General features: G+C 37.4%; 1 protein-coding gene across 1 annotated transcript in view; it reads right to left on the reverse strand.

The window, feature by feature from the left end:
* The window catches only part of BMP5 (bone morphogenetic protein 5), a 145,751-nt gene that overhangs the window by 41,960 nt on the left and 80,657 nt on the right, over positions 1–23,134 (reverse strand). Inside the window, exon 3 of the mRNA XM_040249186.1 lies at positions 5,082–5,230. Within this exon, the coding sequence (XP_040105120.1) occupies positions 5,082–5,230 (149 nt within the window). The remainder of the gene's footprint in view (positions 1–5,081; positions 5,231–23,134) is intronic.

Here is a 23,134-nt window from a genome sequence, read left to right on the forward strand (position 1 = left end):
TTTATAAACTGACATACTTTCCACATGTCCTCTGAGGAATCATGATGTTACTTTTGATTTCAACAGTCTTTTGATTTCCAAAATATATTTAGACTTCTTAGCTGTTTTTTCTTTGTGAAAGCAGGATAAACAAAATTTAACAATCTGTATCAGTGATCTCCTCCTCACTTTAAGATTGAAGCAATTTTAACTACTGTACTGTGGTTTGTGGTATAAAGTTCTCCTGTGTTAAACCAAAATTGTTTGGTTAATAATCAACCCAAATTTATAGTTTGGAATTTCTTAACAGTAACATGTTCATATATGTAAAATAGATAAACAACAAGGTCCTAGTATATGGCACAGGGAAATATATTCAATATCGTGTAATAAATCAAAATGGAAAAGAAAATGAAAAAGTATATTTATATTACTGTAACAATTTACTGCACCAGAAACAAACACACTGTAAATCCACTATACTTCAACTTAAAAAAAAAAAAAAGAAAAAAAAGAATAACATATTCAAGGACAGGTGGTCTGCAAGAATCCTTTCCTTCACAAATTCATTCAGTGATCATTCAGAACATGTTTTTAATACCTACAACCTGCATGGTACCAAATACCAAGGGTACCACTGTGAGCCAGAAATACACATCTATGACCTTATGAAACAGATATTCAAATATGTGATCATGAAAGTGTTACCCTGATTGATTAAAGCAGCAAGTCTAGTTCTTCAATGACTTGTGGTCAAGCTACAAAAATATAGACATAAATGTCATGGCTTGTCCATAACTGATCTTCCAGTCACTTTCATAAAATAACAGCACTTGCAGCTGTAGAAATACATGAAAGCTGTTCTAGCCTAGTCTGGACTTCTAGTTTTTCTGAAGGATACCATGCCATTTTGCCATTCTACGTATTTACTCACACTGTTTCCTCATCCAGGAACTAACTCACTCCTCCTTCCTTACACCACCTCCACTCCCTCCTCATCTTCATTTCTTGAAATCTTAGCCAAGTGACTGGGCCCAAAAAAGTCACCTGGGCCATGGTGCTTTTCGCTCCATTTGGACTTAACCATCTCTCTCACATTTTCCTGTAGTATCTTGATTGTATTACTATTTTTAGGATTTAAGGCCCTTTATTCCTTCTAAAGTAACTACAAATGTCTATCTCCCAGTTCATAGTCTCCTTAACACTTTGCCTTTATTTATTCTTACTTTTTGGCTGTGTCACACAGCGAGTGGGATCTTAGTTCCCCAAGTAGGGATCAAACCCTTGGCCCCTGCATTGGAAGTTTGTAGTTTTAAGCACAGGACTGCCGGGAAGTTCCCAACACTTTGTCTTGCATGGATAGGCACTAGAAGATTTTGTGCTGAACAAATCAATAAATGAATAATAGTCAACAAAAGCATTTGAAAGCTGACTTTCCTGAGCTTCTTTTTTTTTAATGGTTTCCAATTACTTTGCTGAGAAGTAAACATATTCAGAATCCATTATTGCAAATAAAAGATGTCTGTCTAATCTGTTTGAAGCAATATTCCAATAGAACATTGAAAACATCAGCAGTGATGAAGGAGCAGTAAGTTATGGCATCTGGTTATCTATGTTTACAGAAGCATGCCACAAGCCTAGTTTCCATGATGTTGTAGTTAATAAAACTAAGGTGACCCCAGAGGGTCACTTGCTTTCCCAGGGCCATATATGCTCTAATGCTGGTTAAAATCTGTTAAGTGTTTAAAAGTTAAGTATCTCTTTTTTTGTTGTTTTGTTTTGTTTTTGTTTTTTATTTTTTATTTTTTTTGTATAATTTATTTTTTTTTACTTTACAATTCTATATTGGTTTTGGCATACATTGACATGAATCCACCACGGGTGTATTAAATACAAAAGGCCAGCATATTTGCCTAGCATATTTAATCCTTTTAACATTTTTGTATCAGGCAATATTAAAAAATCAAAGAAAAGCAGCAAAATGCTATCTCAAGCCCAACTTTTAAATAAAGAATTTGGAAACCTTTGAAAGAAGTTAAATGTTAGTTTATTTTAGGCTCAAAAAAAGACCCATAAATAATATGAGTCATTTAAAGTAAAATTACGCCTAAAATATAAGAGAAATCAATCAAAGGAAAAGGATAAACAAAATATAAAGTAGTTCTCAAAGGAAAGGATGAATTGGAAGCAAGAAAGAACTAAACAGTTTAGAGTGTAAAGGAAAGAGAACAAACGTAAGAGAAGAAGTAAAAAAAAATAGAGGAGAAATTTCAGAATTTTCTAGTTGAGAGGGAAGAAGTTAAAAAGAGAGGAAGTTAAAAAGAAACAGGGGTCATATTTCACAGATCTCCTGAGTTTTGTTTAGTTAGACATTTCAGCATATCTCCAAGGAAAAGACTGGGGGAAGCACATACCACTAATTTAATTTTTCTTCTTTGGACCACATACCAGGGAAGAGACTCCTGGCTCAGCCCCTCCGGGCACATTTCCCTGTCACATTTCTGACCATAAATGTAGAGCAGTTGAGCACTGTAAAAATTTAAGGGAGATTATTTAGATGTATGCCTTTCTGTCTACATTTACAATGACTGAACTCTGAAAATCTTTAATGATAGTCTCAAAGCCATTATGGAAAATATCTTATAATTCAAAATATTTTAATTGCTTACGAAAATTTAAAACGTCAGCATTGTAATTAAAATCTATGGAAAAATCTGGATTGGGAGGGGTTGGGAGCAGATGTCTCAACTTGTTTGTAACACTTTCAGTAAGAGCCTTCCTTTTCTAGCTCAAGATCTGAGGCACGTGAAACCTTCAGTAGACAAACTCTGGAATTTATTTGATTTGTGTCTGTCAACCTCACTCCACATACACGATCTTTGGAGTAACAGCACTGGGCATGGCCTGATTCTCAGGCTACAAATCTGGTTGTAGGTAAAACAATGTTACCATGAAGTCCAGTTGCATCAGTAATGATCCACCTGGAAAAAGACCCAGGGCAGACCTAACTTTTACTTAACTCAGCAGTTTATTAAGCAAGGTTTTAGTGTAATATAGCAAGGAGAAAGGAAGGAGACAGATTGTAGGGCTGATGTTTCTATTGCTGGATCCTGCAAAAAACTAAAGACAGTAAACTAAAATAGGGCACATTTTCTAATAAATCATCACTTTAAAAGCCACCCTCTGCAGCCATGATCCTACTATTTTCAGGTGTGGAGCAAAAGCATAAGTTAGGCCCACTTGGTAGACTTCTGAATATTTTGAAAGTACTGATCAAGGTAACAAATCATTAAACGATGTTTTATCCTCCTGTTGTGACAAATATAATTTTAAATGACCTGGAAGTCTAGATTTGAATTTAAAACTCTGGACTCTGAGTGATCAAAGGTGAACAAAGCCTTGCACTCCCTGATCTCTTGATCAAACAGGCCAAAATCCTTCTCATCAGTCTTTGTGAACTCTCTTTTGTTTGCCCAAAATGCCTGCCCTCCAATTTCTTTGCCAATCATGTTTTCCTTAACGTTATGATTGCAGCTAGAATTTTCTCACTGTTTGACACTCAGCATGTAGCGACACGCACTCAGTGATATTACATGCAGACTACTTATGCCTCATTCAGTTGCAAGCCTCAGGAAGCCACCTCTGCACTTATTCACCATTTTATCTTCAGCATTAAGCCAAGCACATAGCACATCCTTATTCAACGAGTACTTCTGAGCATAAAAATAACTTCTGAAGCTTCTCAGAAAAGATTTCCTATAGACCTGTGTACTAAGAATGCCACCTGCCGTATCACTAAACAAAGGTCATTGCAGAATCAAGCCATCCCATTACAGCGGCCCCAATCAGCCCTGAGGGAACTCAGGAGGGAAACAGGATGCCTCCCTATCAAACTATCAGCCACCACAGCCACCCCACCCTCACAGCAGTGCACCTGAGGAGCTCCGGATGAGAAAGTACAGGATACGGCCCCCCACCGGACCACCACCGATAGCTGAGGTGGATATCAGAGGAATGATTTCAATGAGCCCAGACTCTTGCATCGTCCCATACATAGAAAAGCACTAAATTCACTAACTTGAGATGTCTTGCTTTCTTTAATTAACAGTAATCCCTTGATGTTCCAACTACGTGGTCTTTGTTGTAAAAAAATCTCTGTATATCCTGGCTCCCCCTTTACCTCTTTAGAGCAGTCCCTTAGTCATATAAGGATGAGATGGTTGGATGGCATCACTGACTCAATGGACATGAGTTTGAGTAAACTCCGGGAGTTGGTGATAGACAGGGAGGCCTGGCGTGCTGCAGTCCATGGGGTCGCAAACAGTCAGACACGCCTGAGCGACTGAACTGAACTTTACTTAGTCATATAAGAGGCTGCATCCCAGGCTTAAGTCCCCAGTTTTGTCCACCAAGTAAAACATAACTCTCAACTGTTAGGTTGCATTTTTCTTTTTTTAAAGTCAACAAATCTCTCCCAGAAGTGATCCTGGAGCTGTTATCTTTTGACCAAATATTACAGTATGTTAAGATCTAACTCGATAACATTTTCTGCATGTTTTTGTGAGTCTTTTGTTCCATTCTCATCCTTCTCTGTATTACGGTAGGTCATTTGTCTGTTTCCCTATCACCTGCTTTGATATATATTTCTTTTTTAAGTCAAGTTTTGAGATATTCTTTGACTATGGTAATATTCATTCTTCTTTAGAGTACAGTTCTATACACTTTTACAAATTACATAGCTGTGTAACCACCACCACAGTCAAGACATAGATCCACAACACTTCACATATCACTTTCTTTCAGTATTGCTATATTACAGTTGTGCTGCGTATTTACATACAGACCTTCAACACAAGAATAAAAACCCCAAGAGCAAGAATAGGGCTTAAGTTTTTTTTACTTCGCACAGCCATTGTGGAGCCTGACAATAAACGCATGTTGTTTATAAATCAATTAACTAATCAACATATTGCCCTGTCTTACAGAATGCACCACTTTGCACATTGTGTGTATAAAAAACATATTGGTTAAACCCCACAAAAAGCTGTAACTCTCAATGCTTACAAACCAGTACCACAAAATGTACAAAATTCAGTGCTTACCATCTCCTGTTTCTGCACAAAGTTGTAAGCCCAAATTGTTCTGTGGATTAATCACCCAATGATTGCTGGTCACAGTGATATCAAAGACAAGCCAACCCACATCGAGAGCTTGGGTCTTCCTTGTGTCTAACAAGAATAGATCTGCATCCCTAAGGAGAAAGAAAACAATAACAAAACCAGTTACAGGTTTGAATGAAAATCATCATTCCCTACACTTCAGTGAAAACACTACAAAACCACTCTTAAAATGACAGGAGTTGATTAAGGAACAAGGGGAACAAATGACTCAAGTGATGAGTAATAAGATACAGGACGTTTTATTGCTAGCATCCCATCCCAAATCTGGTGCAGATTAGGAATATCTGAAAGTAATTTCCATTTTCCTGCTCTTCACTGTCAAGTTTCCTTTACAAACTAGCTTAGTGGTCTTGATTTAGTCCCTGACAATCAGTATTTCCCCAAACCACTACCTGTGAGGAATAGGACACTGGCAAGTTCATGAGCAACTGCTGAGCTGAATAGAGTGAAAGTGACAGCAACTGCTCCAGTCTGGGTGGCTGTGGATTCTCCATGGAGGTGGAGGGCAGGCAGTCTGTGATACAAGCCTTTCAGAGATCATTTTCTCTTTTAGAGATCACTTTTCTTTCATTTCCACTTTATTATGCTTTTTCCCATTTTTATTTCATTTTCCGTTTTTGTTATATAATTATTTTATGGATACCAGAGGCCAAAAGAAGGGCACCAAATACATCATTGGATTAAGGGAGAAGTCCCATAGATTGGGGATTCCCTGGTAGCAAGAATCCGCCTGCAATGCAAGAGAGCCCGGTTCGATTCCTGGGTCAGGAAGATAAGCTGGAGAAGGGATAGGCTACCCACTCCAGAGTTCTTGGGCTTCCGTGATGGCTCAGCTGGTTAAGAATCTACTCGTAATGCTGGAGACCTGGGTTTGATCCCTGGGTTGGGAAGATCCCCTGGAGAAGGGAAAAGCTATCCACTCCAGTATCCTTACCAGGAAAAGTGAAAAGTGAAAGTTGGGGTCCATGGACTGTGTAGTCCATGGGGTCACAAAGAGTCAGACATGACTGAGCAACTTTCACTTTTCCCATGGATTGAGCTATGGATCTACCCTGGCTTGCTTTAGCATCATCTGTGTGCACAAGTTCCCTGAGGGCAGTAGCAGCTATGAATATAAACTTGGATGTTTTAGAATGATCTCCACAGTGTTACTGTGGCTAATATTTATCAATCTTAACTTTAGTATTAACTTTACAAATGTATGAGTATCCGTATAATGAATTATTTTATTATTTCCTTGCTATAGGCAGCCTCTGAGGCAAATGCTACATATTTTTGACATTTAATCTTTTTCTAAATTTATTTTATCAAAATATAGTCGATTTACGGTGTTCTTTTAATTTCTGCTATACAGAAACAAGATGCAGTTATATATATATATCTCTATACATGCTTTCTCATATATATATTATTTTTCACATGTTTATATATATATGTATATATATACATATATTCTCTTTCATATAGCAAGATCCTGCTATAAAGTAGGATCCTGTTGTTCATCCATCCTCTATATATCAATAGTTTGCATCTGCTAATCCCAAATTCCCACTCCCATCCCTCCGCCATTCCCCCTCATTCTTGGCAATCACAAACCTGTGCTCTATCGGACATTTAGTCTTCACAGTAGATCTCTTATATTGATGAAATTGAGCCTCAGAAAGTTTTGTGGTAAAAACAAAGGAAATCCATCAAAGTAGAACAGAAATATACTATTATGCATTGATGACTGTGCTGCATTTGGCCGCATGCCATTCATACGAGGAAGACCAGAGCTATGTCATAATAAGTTATGCTCTATTGTTCTATTGTGTTTTCCATCAATCTGTATCTTAGAAGTCACTTCAAAGATGGCTTACAAAATTTAAACAATTAATTTTGAATAAAATCATGTACATTTATTATTTCCTTAGGAAAAAAGTCATCAGTGATCATTAAAAACTGAACCGTAAAAGAAGTAAAGAATCTCAGTCAATATTTTAGAGGCTATAGCTCCATTTCTTTACTTAAACTTGATTTAAACCATCCTTCCATTAAACTAGAGAAGTTAAAAGAAATGTATTAATGTTACAATCAATTAAATTGACCAGCTACCATACACCCCAAAATGCAGCTTTCATTCTCCCTCACAATTTTCTTACCAAAGAAGGGTTACAGACACTTTTTCACATCCAATACAGGACTCAGTTTGAGTTACTACAGACATACAACAAGCATATAATACAATGCAATGAAAGATTAATTTGTTCCCAGTTGAATTTTAAGGCTCTATCATATTCACACTGTGCTTGAACAAAAGTAAAATTCTCCGTGCCTCTCATAACTTGAAAAATCTACCAAATAAACAGAATCTAATATTATCTTTAAAATTTTGATATATTTTAAAACTATCTTTGAGACTGTTATCTTGGAATTAATTTAATCACATTGCTAACTTCCTAAGAGAAGGATCCACCTTGTAGTTTTGAAACTACTCAAGTGCTACCCTGATTTTATTTGAAATGTGGTAAAGTTGTTCTAATAAACCCTGCAAAGCATTACCAATCCTTGGCATGATATAAATAAATATTTGAATAACAAAACAGAACAAAGAGGTAAGTTCTGAGAGCAGTTTCAACTAGTTAACAAATATCTTTAGGTGAAAGTGAAGTGAGAGTGAAAGTCGCTCAGTGGTGTCCAACTCTTTGCTACCCCATGGACTATATAGTCTGTGGAGTTCTCCAGGCCAGAATACTGGAGTGGGTAGCCTTTCCCTTCTCCAGGGGATCCTCCCAACCCAGGGATCGAACCCAGGTCTCCCGCATTGCATGTGGATTCTTCACCAGATGAGCCACCAGGGAAGCTCTACCTTTAGGTAGTTATTTATTATTTTTAAATTGTGCTACTTTTCCAGAAAAAAAGGAATTCCCAAACTATTAACATTCAAGTCTCAAAACTTTTAAGCAAGTCTATGAGGAAAATAGTTTCAGTTTTAAAAATACTTAGAAGAAGCATCAGCCAACAGATCCAAGCAAAGCCTAAATACTTGAATTTCTGTGATGCAAACTGCAAGGCATTAGAAGGTAAATCTAGGCAAATAGTATGATTTGAAAAATCTATATATTTTTAGTTATAAACATTCAGTTATAAACATTTAGTTACCTTCATAAGCTTGAGTAAAGCTATTTTATTTTTGACCCTTAACTTCTTTTTTTAAATTTCTCCTCTTTCTTTTTGCATAAAGAACTCTTCTGCATTAACTACAGACAAGAGAATATGCTTTAGGAGAATCAAATCTATTTTTAACAAGCACGATGTTAATAATTACATAGTTTTCAGTCATACAGCAACTTTCACAACAGCATCTTAAGAATAAATTCCTATCCATTCTATAGAAATCGACATGTGATTTCTTTAGAAGTATAAAATTAGTCTGCTAAAGAACAGCACTTAACTCCTTGGAAATAGCAGAATATTTTGAATTATCTCTTTAAAGATTACTTTAAAATGACCTCTTTAAAGAATATTTGAGTTATCTCTTTAAAGACTGTTTCCAAGTAATGTGACATTCAGAGGTACTAGAGGCTAGAACTTCAACATATGGATGGGGGAAAGAGGCGAGCAGAGTTTAACCCATAATACTATTTTTGAAAAAAATTTTAAAAGGCAGGAATAATCCTAGATGTGAGCATTCAGTTTATTGACATTATAGCAATTATCAACACTGAAATGTTTTCAAAAACTAATACATGGAAGTCAACTTACATTGACCAAAATAACTCATAATGACTAAAATTTGTATTTTTATTTTTCAGGTAAAATTTGAACCTTTGTATTGAGTATGATACAGATTTGCATACATATTCCTCATAAAGCTAAATTAAGCTATCATGCAGTTGTTAAATATAGAGTCACACAGAACAGATAAAGGATTTGCAGCACAAATAGATATATTAGATGTGAAATATATAGATATATTAAATGTAATTACTCACAGGTGGAAAATAATATGTAAATGTGTAGATACAGTTAGAGTTTGGTACAAATACATGTGAGCACATCTTACTTCATTCATGACCAGAGGTTTAAACATGTCTATTCATGGGAAATTGGTGGGCTTGTATATACCACTTTAGAAGAATACAGTTTATTTTACTGACAGAGGCAAGGTTTTTGTACATATGCCTTGGGAGTCTTGAAATACCAGAAGGGTAGGAACTTCAACTAAGGACTGAGCAGCAGGAGCCAAATTCAGTAAGAGTTGAGTTATCATCATCCTAAAACCACACATCTGAAAATAGTCTTACATATCTAAGACTCTGACATTGGGCTTCCCAGGTGGTGCTAACAGTAAAGAATCCAACCACCGAGACAGGAGATACAGGAGACATGGGTTTGATTGCTGTCAGGAAGATCCACTGGAGTAGGAAATGGTCACCCACTCTAGTATTCTTGCCTAGAAAACTCCATGGACAAGAGGCGCTGGGAGGCTACAGTGCTTGGGATCACAAAGAGTTGGATATGACTGAGCATGCATGCACATCTAAGACTATGACATTAGAAGAGCTAAAACAATTTTTATCATCTTTCTATAAATATCAGTGTATTATAATGAAGTAAATAAAAATTTAAGGAGCAGACAGAGCTTGAACAATTAAGGAATTCTTCAGCCTCAGTTTCCCCATGCATAAAAAGAGTATGATAAGCCCTGCTTTAAAAGAGTGTTTGAAAACCAAATGTAATATAATCTGGATCTCTGTGTGGAAGAGAGGAAAATTATAGTTGAATCTTTTGCCACAAGAGGAAAAAATGAAGTTGAAAACATCCAAAGGAAGTAAAGTTATTTATGTAATCAACAATGAGATGGTGAAAGAGAAATAGTCTTCATATTGTTACAGTTTCAATCATATGTACTCATGTATATATACACACACATATACACACACACACACACATACAAATATGCATATATAGAGAAAGAGAGTGACAGAGAGAAGATGAAGAAGCAGCAGCTATCCAGGAGCATAAACATTCTACTATCTAACCAAAAAGCTCTAAATCTGGTCAAGAAAAATTTTGGGAAACTTTCTAGAAGATACAGAGATAAATTTCCAGGCAAAAGTTAAAATACTCTATTTCTATGAGGCAAGAACCTTACAGCACACAGTGATATCTCCACTTTTCCCAAACTTTCTCCATTATAACTTTTTCAACTCCTTTCATCTCCTTTGTCTCTGAATAGCTTACCATGGCTAGTAGAAATGTAATGATGACCACCTAAGAAGAAAGCATACATCTTTTTCTGGGTATCTGACCATAAATACACACCATCTGAGGAATGTGGCATGGGACATATTAACAATGGATGCAAATGTTATTCTCTGGAGTTTATAATGTTGATAGTTTCTATCATGAGCAACTTTAAAAGTGTTAGAATTTGACTTCAGTATTTTCAGATAGTAATTGTTTTTTTCTCCCAAAACAAATAAGAAATAATAAGCTTCTGTAAATCTCACAGAACACCCATTTTCAGATTATCTAATTCAATGCTGTGTTTACATTGAAAAGGTATAGATGCAAACTGGTAAAATAGGAATATAACATGGACTCGAATAGCAAAAATGGAAAACAAGCTGAATTCCCATTATGAAAATTCAACCACTTTTCTCTTTGCAGATTTTTTTAAATTGCCAAGATACGGATAATATTAGCAGGTTTCCCGGCACTACACCATTTCATATTTTTCCCTTGCAGAGAGATCTATACATGGGCTACTGAATACACACACACGCGCAGAGCATGAGAGAGTCCCTCATTCAACAAGAAACAAAGAAGTGAGAGTGTTACATGCACAAACCAACTACTTTTAAGTTCCCTAATGAATTAATGATATGCCCAGAATTCCTAAGAATTCTTCTATGCTATGACCCGTATGACCCCAATGGATATGAAATAGTCAAGGAAAAAAATGAGTTTTTAGGGCATGAATTATTCCCATTTTTAGCTTTATAACGTAAATCTATAGCTAGAGCAGCATTTCTCGACCTCAGCATTATGGACAATTTTGACCAGACCGTTCTCTGTTGGGTGGGGGTACCCTGTTTATGGCAGAAGTTTCAGCAGCATCTTTCTTTACCCCAGCGTTACTATCCGTTGGATGTCAGTAGGCCTCCACCCTCGCCAACGATGAAACCCCAAAATGCCCCCAGACATCACTAAACGTCTCCTGGGGGTGAATCCCCTTGGTGGAGAACTGAAGCTAGAGCTTGATCTGTGCAAGAACGCAAGTCATCCCTGGGTGCTATCCTGTATTCTCAGAGCCAAGGGCACCGCCCATCTGAGTGTTATTTCCACTGCTCTCAAGAGCCCATGAAATCCCCCGGGTGTTACTGTCAGGGTGCATCCTGAAGTACGTCTACAGAAGAGTCACAAATCCTAGAGAAGCCAGAGGGTGACATGATGTCAACATGAAACTGACTGTGGATTGGAATGATGACAGCTCAACTAAATATATCCAAGCAGGGAAGGTGGCGAATGACAGCCAGCAGGCCGGCTTAAAATGTTTTCGCAATGGGGCACAGACATTTATATTCACCGTAGAACATTAGGAAGGGGTTGGATTCTACACAGCACATTTTCTTCGGGGAATATATAAATGTATCTCTTCGTGAAAAACATTAACTCAAGGAAAGCACTTAGCACAGTGCTAGACACACGGTGAGCACCCCCAAGTGGACAAGTGCTGACTGCTTTCCTTAGTAGCAGGACTGGTGGCATTGTTCTTACCATTTAATTATTCAACTCTTTATGTACTTAGACATGTCAGTGCTTAGGAATATTTCTCCTAGGATCTCTCTCACATCTCTCCCAACCACCACCCGACTCCTTCTCAGTATAGAAGTTTCTCCTACACTATTGATGGGAATATAAGTTGGTAAAGCCATTGTGGAAAACAGCATGGAGGTTTCTCAAAAAGCTAAAAATGGATTTACGATCTGATCCAGCAATCCCACTCCTGGGCATATATCCAGAAAAAAGCTAAAATTCAAAATGATGCATGTGCCCATACGTTCATAGCAGCACTATTCACAATAGCCAAAACATGGAAACCATCTACACGTCCATCGATAAGGGAATGGATAAAGGAGATGTGGTACCTAGATACAATGGAATACTACTCAACTGAAAAAGAACAAACTTGTGCCACTAGCAGCAACATGGATGGGTCTAGTGAATATCATACAAAGTGAAGTAAGCCAGAAAGAGAAAGATGAATCCACATGATATCAATTATGTGCAGAATCTCAAACATAACACAGATCAACTTATCTATGAAACAGAAAAAGACTCACGGTCATAGAGAACAGATTTGTGGTCGCCAAGATTAAGGAGACTTCGGGGTGGGGGAAGGAGTGGAATTTGGGATTAACAGATGCAAACTATTATATATAGGATGGATAAACAACAAAGTCTTCCAGTCTAGCACAGAGAACTATATTTAACATCCCATGATAAACCATAATGAAAGAGGATACGGAAAATTATATATATATATATATACATATATATATGTGTGTATATATATACTCACACATAACTGAGTCACTTTACTGCACAGTAGAAATTCACACTACATTGTAAATCAGCTATACTTCAATAAAGAGTCAGAAAAATATACTTAGACATTAAAAAAAGTTCTTACTCATTTTCAAAGGCCCAACTCAAGAGTAAATGCCTCCCAGTGGCTTTCCCCAAGGTTCTTCACCCTCCAACATGAAGAATTAATTAGCCTCATTTGTATTTCCACAACGCGTAGTACATACTTACATCATACTGCTTAGCGCATTGTTTTACAGTTATTAAAGCCTGTGTGTGGCAAGCCCACCTCAACCCCAGCCTCAGGCTATGAACTGTGGGAATCTTACTTGCCTCGTGTGCCCTGCGCTGGCCATGCGCAAGGTGCTCAGCAAAAGCCTGGTCAACTCAGATGTATTATCTGGAAAATTCAATCATGTGGAAACCTCATTTCCCAATAAGGCCAGATATATGAGGTGTGACTGAAAAGTGATGCTTTCTATACAGAATATGAGGCTGTCTGCCTCACACGAAAAGATTAAATAAGTGAAATGATGCAAAGCATGTTAAATTTTTACCAAGAAAAATAAAGATTTGGATAAATATCAGAACACTCTTTTAAATGGCACACATTTACATAGGAGTATGAATAAATGAAGGAGGTGGGAGAGGATAGGAATAAAATATATAATTTTAAGAGTTTGGGGTCTTGCTAAGATAAATAAGTGTGAAAAGAGATGACATCATGTGTCTGTCTCTTTCATATTTGATTACATAACACCATCAAAGTATTTATAGAGTAGAGGGTTAATAGATCAGTGTCTTGAACATAAAATATATCTATAAAGCATAAACCTAAATTACTGCAAGGACCCCCACCCTGACACTCCTAGATGATACCTTAGGGGAAGTAAGCTTTAAATATGTGAAATTATATATATGCACACACATACATGGGCTTCCCAGGTGGCGCTATTGGAAAAGAACTTGCCTGCCAATGCAAGAATCATAAGAGATGTGGGTTTGATTCTTGGAGGGAAGATTCCTTGGAGGAGGGCATGGCAACTCATCCCAGTATTCTTGCCTGGAGAATCCCATGGATAGAGGAGCTTGGCAGGCTACAGTCTATAGGGTCACAGAGTCAGTCATGACTGAAGCAACTTAGCACACAGACACCTACACACACACACACACACACACACACACACACGTGCACATTTGCAATATCAAAGGCACTGCCTTAAAGAGTACAGCCTGCATTGACTTTTCAATTATTTCTTGCTGCTAAGTCACTTCAGTCATGTCCGACTCTGTACGACCCCAGAGATGGAAGCCCACCAGGCTCCCCCATCCCTGGGATTTTCCAGGCAAGAGTACTGGAGTGGGTTGCCATTGCCTTCTAGAGTTACACTATTACAATCATTGATCATACATCAAACTATACATTTGATCAACTGCTTCAAGTCTAGTCATCATTTCCGTTGAAGTCTCACTCATATACTTGGTAATACAAGGAATAATAATCTTGTGAAACAAGCAAAATACAAATGGTATAGTTAATAATATTAGTGGAATTAAAAGTAAATATTTTAGCCATTTTCCCCACACCAGTTTTTTTTTTAAAGCTTGTCAAGACTAGGGAATGGGTCACTTAGAGCAGATCTCTGATTTTTCATGCGGTTGAAATGTGTTACATTAAAGGATTTACCAGGTAAAAAAATACAACATTCAGTTTGAATTATATGCCTCTTGATGAAAGTGAAAGAGAAGAGTGAAAAAGTTGGCTTAAAGCTCAACATTCAGAAAATGAAGATCATGGCATTCGGTCCCATCACTTCATGGGAAATAGATGGGGAAACAGTGGAAACAATGTCAGACTTTACTTTTTTGGGCTCCAAAATCACTGCAGATGGTGACTGAAGCCATGAAATTAAAAGATGCTTACTCCTTGGAAGAAAAGTTATGACCAACCTAGATAGCATATTCAAAAGCAGGGATATTACTTTGCTAACAAAGGTCCATCTAGTCAAAGCTATGGTTTATCCAGTGGTCATGTATGGATGTGAGAGTTGGAATGTGAAGAAAGCTGAGCACCAAAGAATTGATGCTTTTGAACTGAGGTGTTGGAGAAGACTGTTGAGAGTCCCTTGGACTGCAAGGAGATCCAACCAGTCCATTCTGAAGGAGATCAGCCCTGGGATTTCTTTGGAAGGAATGATGCTAAAGCTGAAACTCCAGTACTTTGGCCACCTCGTGCAAAGAGTTGACTCATTGGAAAAGACTCTGATGCTGGGAGGGATTGGGAGCAGGAGGAGAAGGGGACGACAGAGGATGAGATGGCTGGATGGCATCACCGACTCAATGGACGTGAGTCTGAGTGAACTCCGGAAGATGGTGATGGACAGGGAGGCCTGGTGTGCTGCGATTCATGGGGTGGCAAAGAGTCGGACACGACTGAGCAACTGAACTGAACTGAACTGAATAGCACAGATATCTCCCTGAGATGCTGTAGGGTGTCAAGGGTCTTGCAGTTGTGTAGCACTGCCTTTCTCATCATAGAGATCTCAGAATTCAATAGGCTAATAGCCTGGTTACTATCACTTAAGGCTTATGAAAGTTTTCAAGGCTTAGATATGGTCAATTACATCCTCCAACCCCATTGAAGGCACACACACACACACACACACACAAGCTGCTAAATGGTCATACCAGTAGAATACAGATCTTTGACCCATTGGGATCATACCAATGGTAGCTTGGTTGTGGTTACCTGTAATTTGTTAACATGTATGACCTTAAATTCATGGGAGTCCCAGGCTACACCTTCGTATCATGCCTGTAGCTGTCAAGGCCATAAATTAGTGCCACAAATACCAATCACTCTCTCTAAGGGTAATAACAGGCATAGTTCATAAAGCACCCATCCTTGTCTCATAATTACCAGGTTGATCATTTTTAGTGATTTAACCATTCCCAACATAGAGGAGCCTTTAAACTTAAATGACCATCGCCTGGTGTTAACCACGTAGATCCTCCTCCGTAATTGTAGGAGTTTTCCTTTTAATAGGTGAGAAGTTAATCTTTTCTTAGTTGAATTCAAAACACTATTATATCTTATACTATATATGAAACAGATAGCCTACAAGGACCTACTGCATAGCACAAGGAACAGTGCTACAGGTAATATTTTTTAATAACCTGTAATAGATGAGAATGTAGAAGAAGATGTTGGGCTTCTCTGGCGGCTCAGAGGTAAGAATCTGCCTGCCAAATAGGAGATACAGGTTGATCCCCAGGTTGAAAAAATCCCCTGGAGAAGGAAATGGCAATCCACTCCAGTATTCTTAGCTGGGAAATTCCATGGACAGAGAAGACCCTGGCAGGTGATAGTCTGTGGTATCACAAAAGAGTCAGACACGACTTAGCAACTAAACAGCAACATATATGTATGTATAAATGTATAACTGAAACACTTGGCAGTTCACCTGAAACTAACACAACATTGTAAATCAACTGTATTTAAATAAAAAAAAAATTTAAAAACACTAGAGGAGTACCTCAAGGCGATATATTGTCACCTTGCTTATTTAACTTATATGCTGGGTACATCATGAGAAATGCCAGGCTGGATGAAGCACAAGCTGGAATCAAGATTGCCAGGAGAAATATAAATAAACTCAGATAGGCAGAGGACACCACCCTTATGGCAGAAAGAGAAGAGGAACTAAAGAGCCTTTTGATGAAAGTGAAAGGGGAAAGTGAAAACCTGGCTTAAAACTCAACATTCAGAAAACTAAGTTTACGGCATCCAGTCCCATCACTTCAGGGCAAATAGATGGGGAAATAACGGAAACAGTGACAAACTTTATTTTCTTGGTCTCCAAAATCACTGCAGATGGTGACTATAGCCACAAAATTAAAAGACCCTTGCTCCTTGGAAGTATAGTTACGACCAACCTAGACAGCATATAAAAAGCAGAGACATTGCTTTGCCAACAAAAGTTCATATAGTCAAAGCTATGGTTTTTCCAGTAGTCATGTATGGATGTGAGAGTTGGACTATAAAGAAAGCTGAGTCTCGAAGGATTGATGCTTTTGAACTGTGGTGTTGGAGAAGACTCTTGAGTGTCCCTTAGACTGCAAGGAGATCCAACCAGTCCATCCTAAAGGAGATCAGTCCTGAATATTCATTGGAAGGACTGATGCTGAAGCTAAAACTCCAATACTTTGGATACTTGATTCAAAGAGCTGACTCAATGGAAAAGACCCTGATACTGGGAAATCTTGAAGGCAGGGGAGAAGACAGAAAATGAGATGATTGGATGGCATCACTGACTCGATGGACGTGAGTTTGAACAAGCTCCAGGAGTTGGTGATGGACGGGGAGCCTGGCGTGCTATAGTCCATGGGATCACAAAGAATCGGACACAACTGAGCAACTGAACAACAACAACAAAGTACATACATAAAACCCACATGCTTGACGACAAAAGTTTTAAGAGGTGACCAAGATTTGAAACTGTCTGAAAGTACTGGTTTCTTTTCCCATTTCTTTTCCTATTTCAGTTCTTAAGTTGAGAAATATATGAAGCCACAAATAATTAGCACTCCAGAAATAATAACAGCAGTTCAGTATTAAAATTAGTTTTTCAAGTTGAAATTCTTTGCATTTTAACTGTGATCACCTGATAAATAAATGAAGTATTTTTAATCCATTCTTCTCACTTTCAGAGAATTACAGACAAGGTTTTTAATTGTCAAGAACATTTTCCATAAAAAATGGAAAGAAATAAATTATCTGTGTTCATCCTATGCCTCTCATAGCCTAAGAAAACTAAGAGAAACTTTTTTTTTTTTTAATCCTGGTGTTTTGTTCAGTTTAGTTTACCTCTTTTCCTCTGTCTGACTGGAAATGTTAGATTGTTATTTTGTAAAGAAACATGTAAAGCTGTTTCATTATCTTCTTTCACTCAAAGATGCTTATGCTTACTTCTGATTATAAAAATAATTTTTACTATAAAAATTTAGAAAGTACAGAAAGGGGGCCGAATTAAAATTTAAAGTTACCACCAAGCTGTTAACGAAAGCTTGCTGCTTCCTTCATTTTGCACATGATTTTATTCTAACTAATGTATGTATAATGTATAAATAAAATTTCTTTCATACTTTTATTTAATTAACATTACAGCCTAAGCACTTTCCAGTGTTACTATTAAATAAAATATCTTTAAAACATAATTTCTATTTGCTGTATAAAGTGTAGCATTTCAATATTTCAGGAAACAAAGTACAACTTTTTCTCTTTAAAACTGAACTATTCTCAACTTAGGCAATGGTAAACAATAATACTGTGATAAACATTTATATGTGAATCTTTGTCTAATTTTCTATATCTCTGATATTTCTGTAAAATAAATTCATGGATAAGCAGTCTCTCATCCACTTTGACTGTATTTTACAGGACAATTAGGTTATTTATTTATTTATTTATTTATTAAATTTCTTAAGATCTCATAGCTGGTAATTTATTTTTTTTTTAATTTTTTAAAATAAATTTATTTATTTATTTATTTTTTTTTTATTTTACTTTACAATTCTGTATTGGTTTTGCCATACATTGACATGAATCCACCACGGGTGTACATGCATTCCCAAACATGAACCCCTCTCCCACCCCCCTCCCCACAACATCTCTCTGGGTCATCCCCGTGTACCAACCCCAAGCGTGCCGTATCCTGCATTGGACATAGACTGGCAATTCGATTCTTACATGATATTATACATGTTTCAATGCCATTCTCCCAAATCATCTCACCCTCTCCCTCTCCTTCTGAGTCCAAAAGTCCGCTATACACATCTGTGTCTTTTTTGCTGTCCTGCATACAGGGTCATCATTGCCATCTTTCTAAATTCCATATATATGTGTTAGTATACTGTATTGGTGTTTTTCTTTCTGGCTTACTTCACTCTGTATAATCGGCTCCAGTTTCATCCATCTCATCAGAACTGATTCAAATGTATTCTTTTTAATGGCTGAGTAATACTCCATTGTGTATATGTACCACTGCTTTCTTATCCATTCATCTGCTGATGGACATCTAGGTTGTTTCCATGTCCTGGCTATTAGAAACAGTGCTGCGATGAACATTGGGGTACATGTGTCTCTTTCAATTCTGGTTTCCTCAGTGTGTATGCCCAGCAGTGGGATTGCTGGGTCATAAGGCAGTTCTATTTGCAATTTTTTAAGGAATCTCCACACTGTTCTCCATAGTGGCTGTACTAGTTTGCATTCCCACCAACAATGTAGGAGGGTTCCCTTCTCTCCACATCCTCTCCAGCATTTATTGCTTGCAGATTTTTGGATCACAGACATTCTGACTGGTGTGAAGTGGTACCTCATTGTGGTTTTGATTTGCATTTCTCTAATAATGAGTGATGTTGAGCATCTTTTCATGTGTTTGTTAGCCATCCGTATGTCTTTGGAGAAATGTCTGTTTAGTTCTTTGGCCCATTTTTTGATTGGGTCATTTATTTTTCTGGAATTGAGCTGCAGGAGTTGCTTGTATATTTTTGAGATTAGTTGTTTGTCAGTTGCTTCATTTGCTATTATTTTCTCCCATTCGGAAGGCTGTCTTTTCACTTTGCTTATATTTTCCTTTGTTGTGCAGAAGCTTTTAATTTTAATTAGGTCCCATTTGTTTATTTTTGCTTTTATTTCCAGAATTCTGGGAGGTGGATCATAGAGGATCCTGCTGTGGTTTATGTCGGAGAGTGTTTTGCCTATGTTCTCCTCTAAGAGTTTTATAGTTTCTGGTCTTACATTTAGATCTTTAATCCATTTTGAGTTTATCTTTGTGTGCAGTGTTAGAAAGTGATCTAGTTTCATTCTTTTACAAGTGGTTGACCAGTTTTCCCAGCACCACTTGTTAAAGAGATTGTCTTTACTCCATTGTATATTCTTGCCTCCTTTGTCAAAGATAAGGTGTCCATATGTATGTGGATTTATCTCTGGGCTTTCTATTTTGTTCCATTGATCTATATTTCTGTCTTTGTGCCAATACCATACTGTCTTGATGACTGTGGCTTTGTAGTAGAGCCTGAAGTCAGGCAAGTTGATTCCTCCAGTTCCATTCTTCTTTCTCAAGATTGCTTTGGCTATTTGAGGTTTTTTGTATTTCCATACAAATCTTGAAATTATTTGTTCTAGTTCTGTGAAAAATATCACTGGAAGCTTGATAGGGATTGCATTGAATTTGTAAATTGCTTTGGCTAGTATACTCATTTTCACTATATTGATTCTTCCGATCCATGAACATGGTATATTTCTCCATCTATTAGTGTCCTCTTTGATTTCTTTCATCAGTGTTTTATAGTTTTCTATATATAGGTCTTTAGTTTCTTTAGGTAGATATATTCCTAAGTATTTTATTCTTTTCATTGCAATGGTGAATAGAATTGTTTCCTTAATTTCTTTTTCTACTTTCTCATGATTAGTGTATAAGAATGCAAGGGATTTCTGTGTGTTGATTTTATATCCTGCAACTTTACTATATTCATTAATTAGCTCTAGTAATTTTCTGGTAGAGTCTTTAGGGTTTTCTATGTAGAGGATCATGTCATCTGCAAACAGTGAGAGTTTTACTTCTTCTTTTCCAATTTGGATTCCTTTTATTTCTTTTTCTGCTCTGATTGCTGTGGCTAAAACTTCCAGAACTATGTTGAATAGTAGTGGTGAAAGTGGGCACCCTTGTCTTGTTCGTGACTTTAGGGGAAATGCTTTCAATTTTTCACCATTGAGGATAATGGGTTTGTCATATATAGCTTTTATTATGTTGAGGTATGTTCCTTCTATTCCTGCTTTCTGGAGAGTTTTTATCATAAATGGATGTTGAATTTTGTCAAAGGCCTTCTCTGCATCTATTGAGATAATCATATGGCTTTTATTTTTCAATTTGTTAATGTGGTGTATTACATTGATTGATTTGCAGATATTGAAGAATCCTTGCATCCCTGGGATAAAGCCCACTTGGTCATGGTGTATGATCTTTTTAATGTGTTGTTGGATTCTGATTGCTAGAATTTTGTTGAGAATTTTTGCATCTATGTTCATCAGTGATATTGGCCTATAGTTTTCTTTTTTTGTAGTATCTTTGTCAAGTTTTGGTATTAGGGTGATGGTGGCCTCATAGAATGAGTTTGGAAGTTTACCTTCCTCTGCAATTTTCTGGAAGAGTTTCAGGAACAAGCACACAAATAACCTCAACTGCTCATACGCTGGATGGTGTTCATTTTATTATTAGACTTAAGAATGTACCAATTCCCTTCATATGAATCAAAGATCAGGTAATTTTTTAAAGAAAGTCAACTATCATCATTTTGCTTACTTTATCTTGACATAAATAATAGCAAATAATAGCTACTGTTATTATAGTAACCACCTACTTTTTGTTACCCTTTGTATACAACTCCCTAAATCCTAGTAAAATAGATGATCCTAGAAAGCTGTTGATATATTTATTAAGTATCAACTCTGGTCTTAGCACTGTGATAAGCACCAGTCTTTCCCACATCTGAAATATTTTTATTGTTCTGAAATGCTTATTTTTGCTTTTATTTTTGGTTAGAGTTATAAACTGAAACTTCAAGATGTACTTTCTCCATATGGGAATTCTGAAGACTGTGCTCTTATTACTATACACTACCATCGTCTACAATGACTTTGAAATCCTATATAGAAACGTGAAATACACTATGAGGTGTATCTGCCCTTCCTACAGCTTCTGGCCCTTAAATGTCTTTCTTTGGCAGAGAAACTGGAGTGCAAAAAGGGGGTCCTAGATTTACAGACAACGGCATAGCATAAGATTGCATTTTATTGCACTGTGGATAGGGCTTCCCAGGTGACGCTAGAGGTAAAGAACCCTCCTGCCAATGCAGGGGACATAAGACACTGGTCCCATCCCAGGGTCTGGAAGATCCCTTGGAGAGGGGCATGCCAACCCACTCCAGTATTCTTGGCTGGAAAATCCCATGGACAGAAGAGCCTGGCGGGCTACAGTCCATACGGTTGCACAAAGTTGCACACAATTGAAGCGATTTAGCACACATGCACACTTTTGGATTAATGAACCATTGGCAGTGGATGAATGTTTTTTTCACATATAAGGAAGGCATTTCGCAAGAGATTCTCCCACCTGGATAATGATACATAAAATTGAAGTGTCAAGCATGCATGTGTACATTTGCATGTTTTAGTGATTTAAACAAATAGGGAACAAATTCCATACACATTAGCAAATATACAGAAGACAATAAGTATAGCACAACCCTACAGGAGAAAATCAAGAATTTCCAGATATTCAAGATGGATTAAGAAAAGGCAGAGGAACCAGAGATTAAAGTACCAACATCCGTTGGATCACAGAAAAAGCAAGAGAGCTCCAGAAAAGCATCTACTTATGCTTTATTGACTACGCCAAAGCCGTTGACCTTGTGGATCACAGCAAACTGGAAAATTCCTAAAGAGAAGGGAATACCAGACCACCCTACCTGCCTTCTGAGAAATCTGTATGCAGGTCAAGAAGCAACAGATAGAACTGAACACGGAACAATAGACTGGTTCCAAACTGGGAAAGGAGGCTGTTAACACTGTATATTGTCACCTTGCTTATTTAACTTACATGCAGAGTACATCATGTGAAATGCCAGGATGGATGATGCACAAGTTGGAATCAAGATTGCCAGGAGAAATATCAATAACCTCAGATATGCAGATGACATCACCCTTACGGCAGAAAGTGAAGAGGAGCTAAAAAGCCTCTTGATGAACGTGAAAGAGAGTGAAAAAGCTGGCTTAAAACTCAACATTCAGAAAACTAAGATCATGGCACCCAGTCCTATCACCTCATGGCAAATAGATGGGGAAACAGTGGAAACAGTGACAGACTATTTTCTTAGGCTCCAAAAATCACTGCAGATGGTGACTGCAGCCATGAAATTAAAAGACACTTGCTCCTTGGAAGAAAAGCTATGACAAACCTAGACAGCCTATTAAAAAGCAGAGACATTACTTTGTCAACAAAGGTCCATCTAGTCAAGGTTATGGTTTTTCTACTGGTCATGTATGGATGTGAATTTGGACCATAAAGAAAGCTGAGCACCGAAGAATTGATGCTTTTGAACTGTGGTGTTGGAGAAGACTCTTGAGAGTCCTTTGGATTGCAAAGAGATCCAACCAGTCCATCCTAAAGGAGATCAGTCCTGAATATTCATTGGAAGGACTGATGCTGAAGCTGAAACGCCAATACTTTGGCCACCTGATGTGAAGAACTAACTCATTTGAAAAGACCCTGATGCTGGGAAATACTGAAGGCAGGAGGAGAAGACTGAGAATGAGATGGTTGGATGGCATCACCAACTCG

This window comes from Oryx dammah, unplaced genomic scaffold, assembly GCF_014754425.2.
Source record: "Oryx dammah isolate SB20612 unplaced genomic scaffold, SCBI_Odam_1.1 HiC_scaffold_11, whole genome shotgun sequence".
NCBI lineage: Eukaryota > Metazoa > Chordata > Mammalia > Artiodactyla > Bovidae > Oryx > Oryx dammah.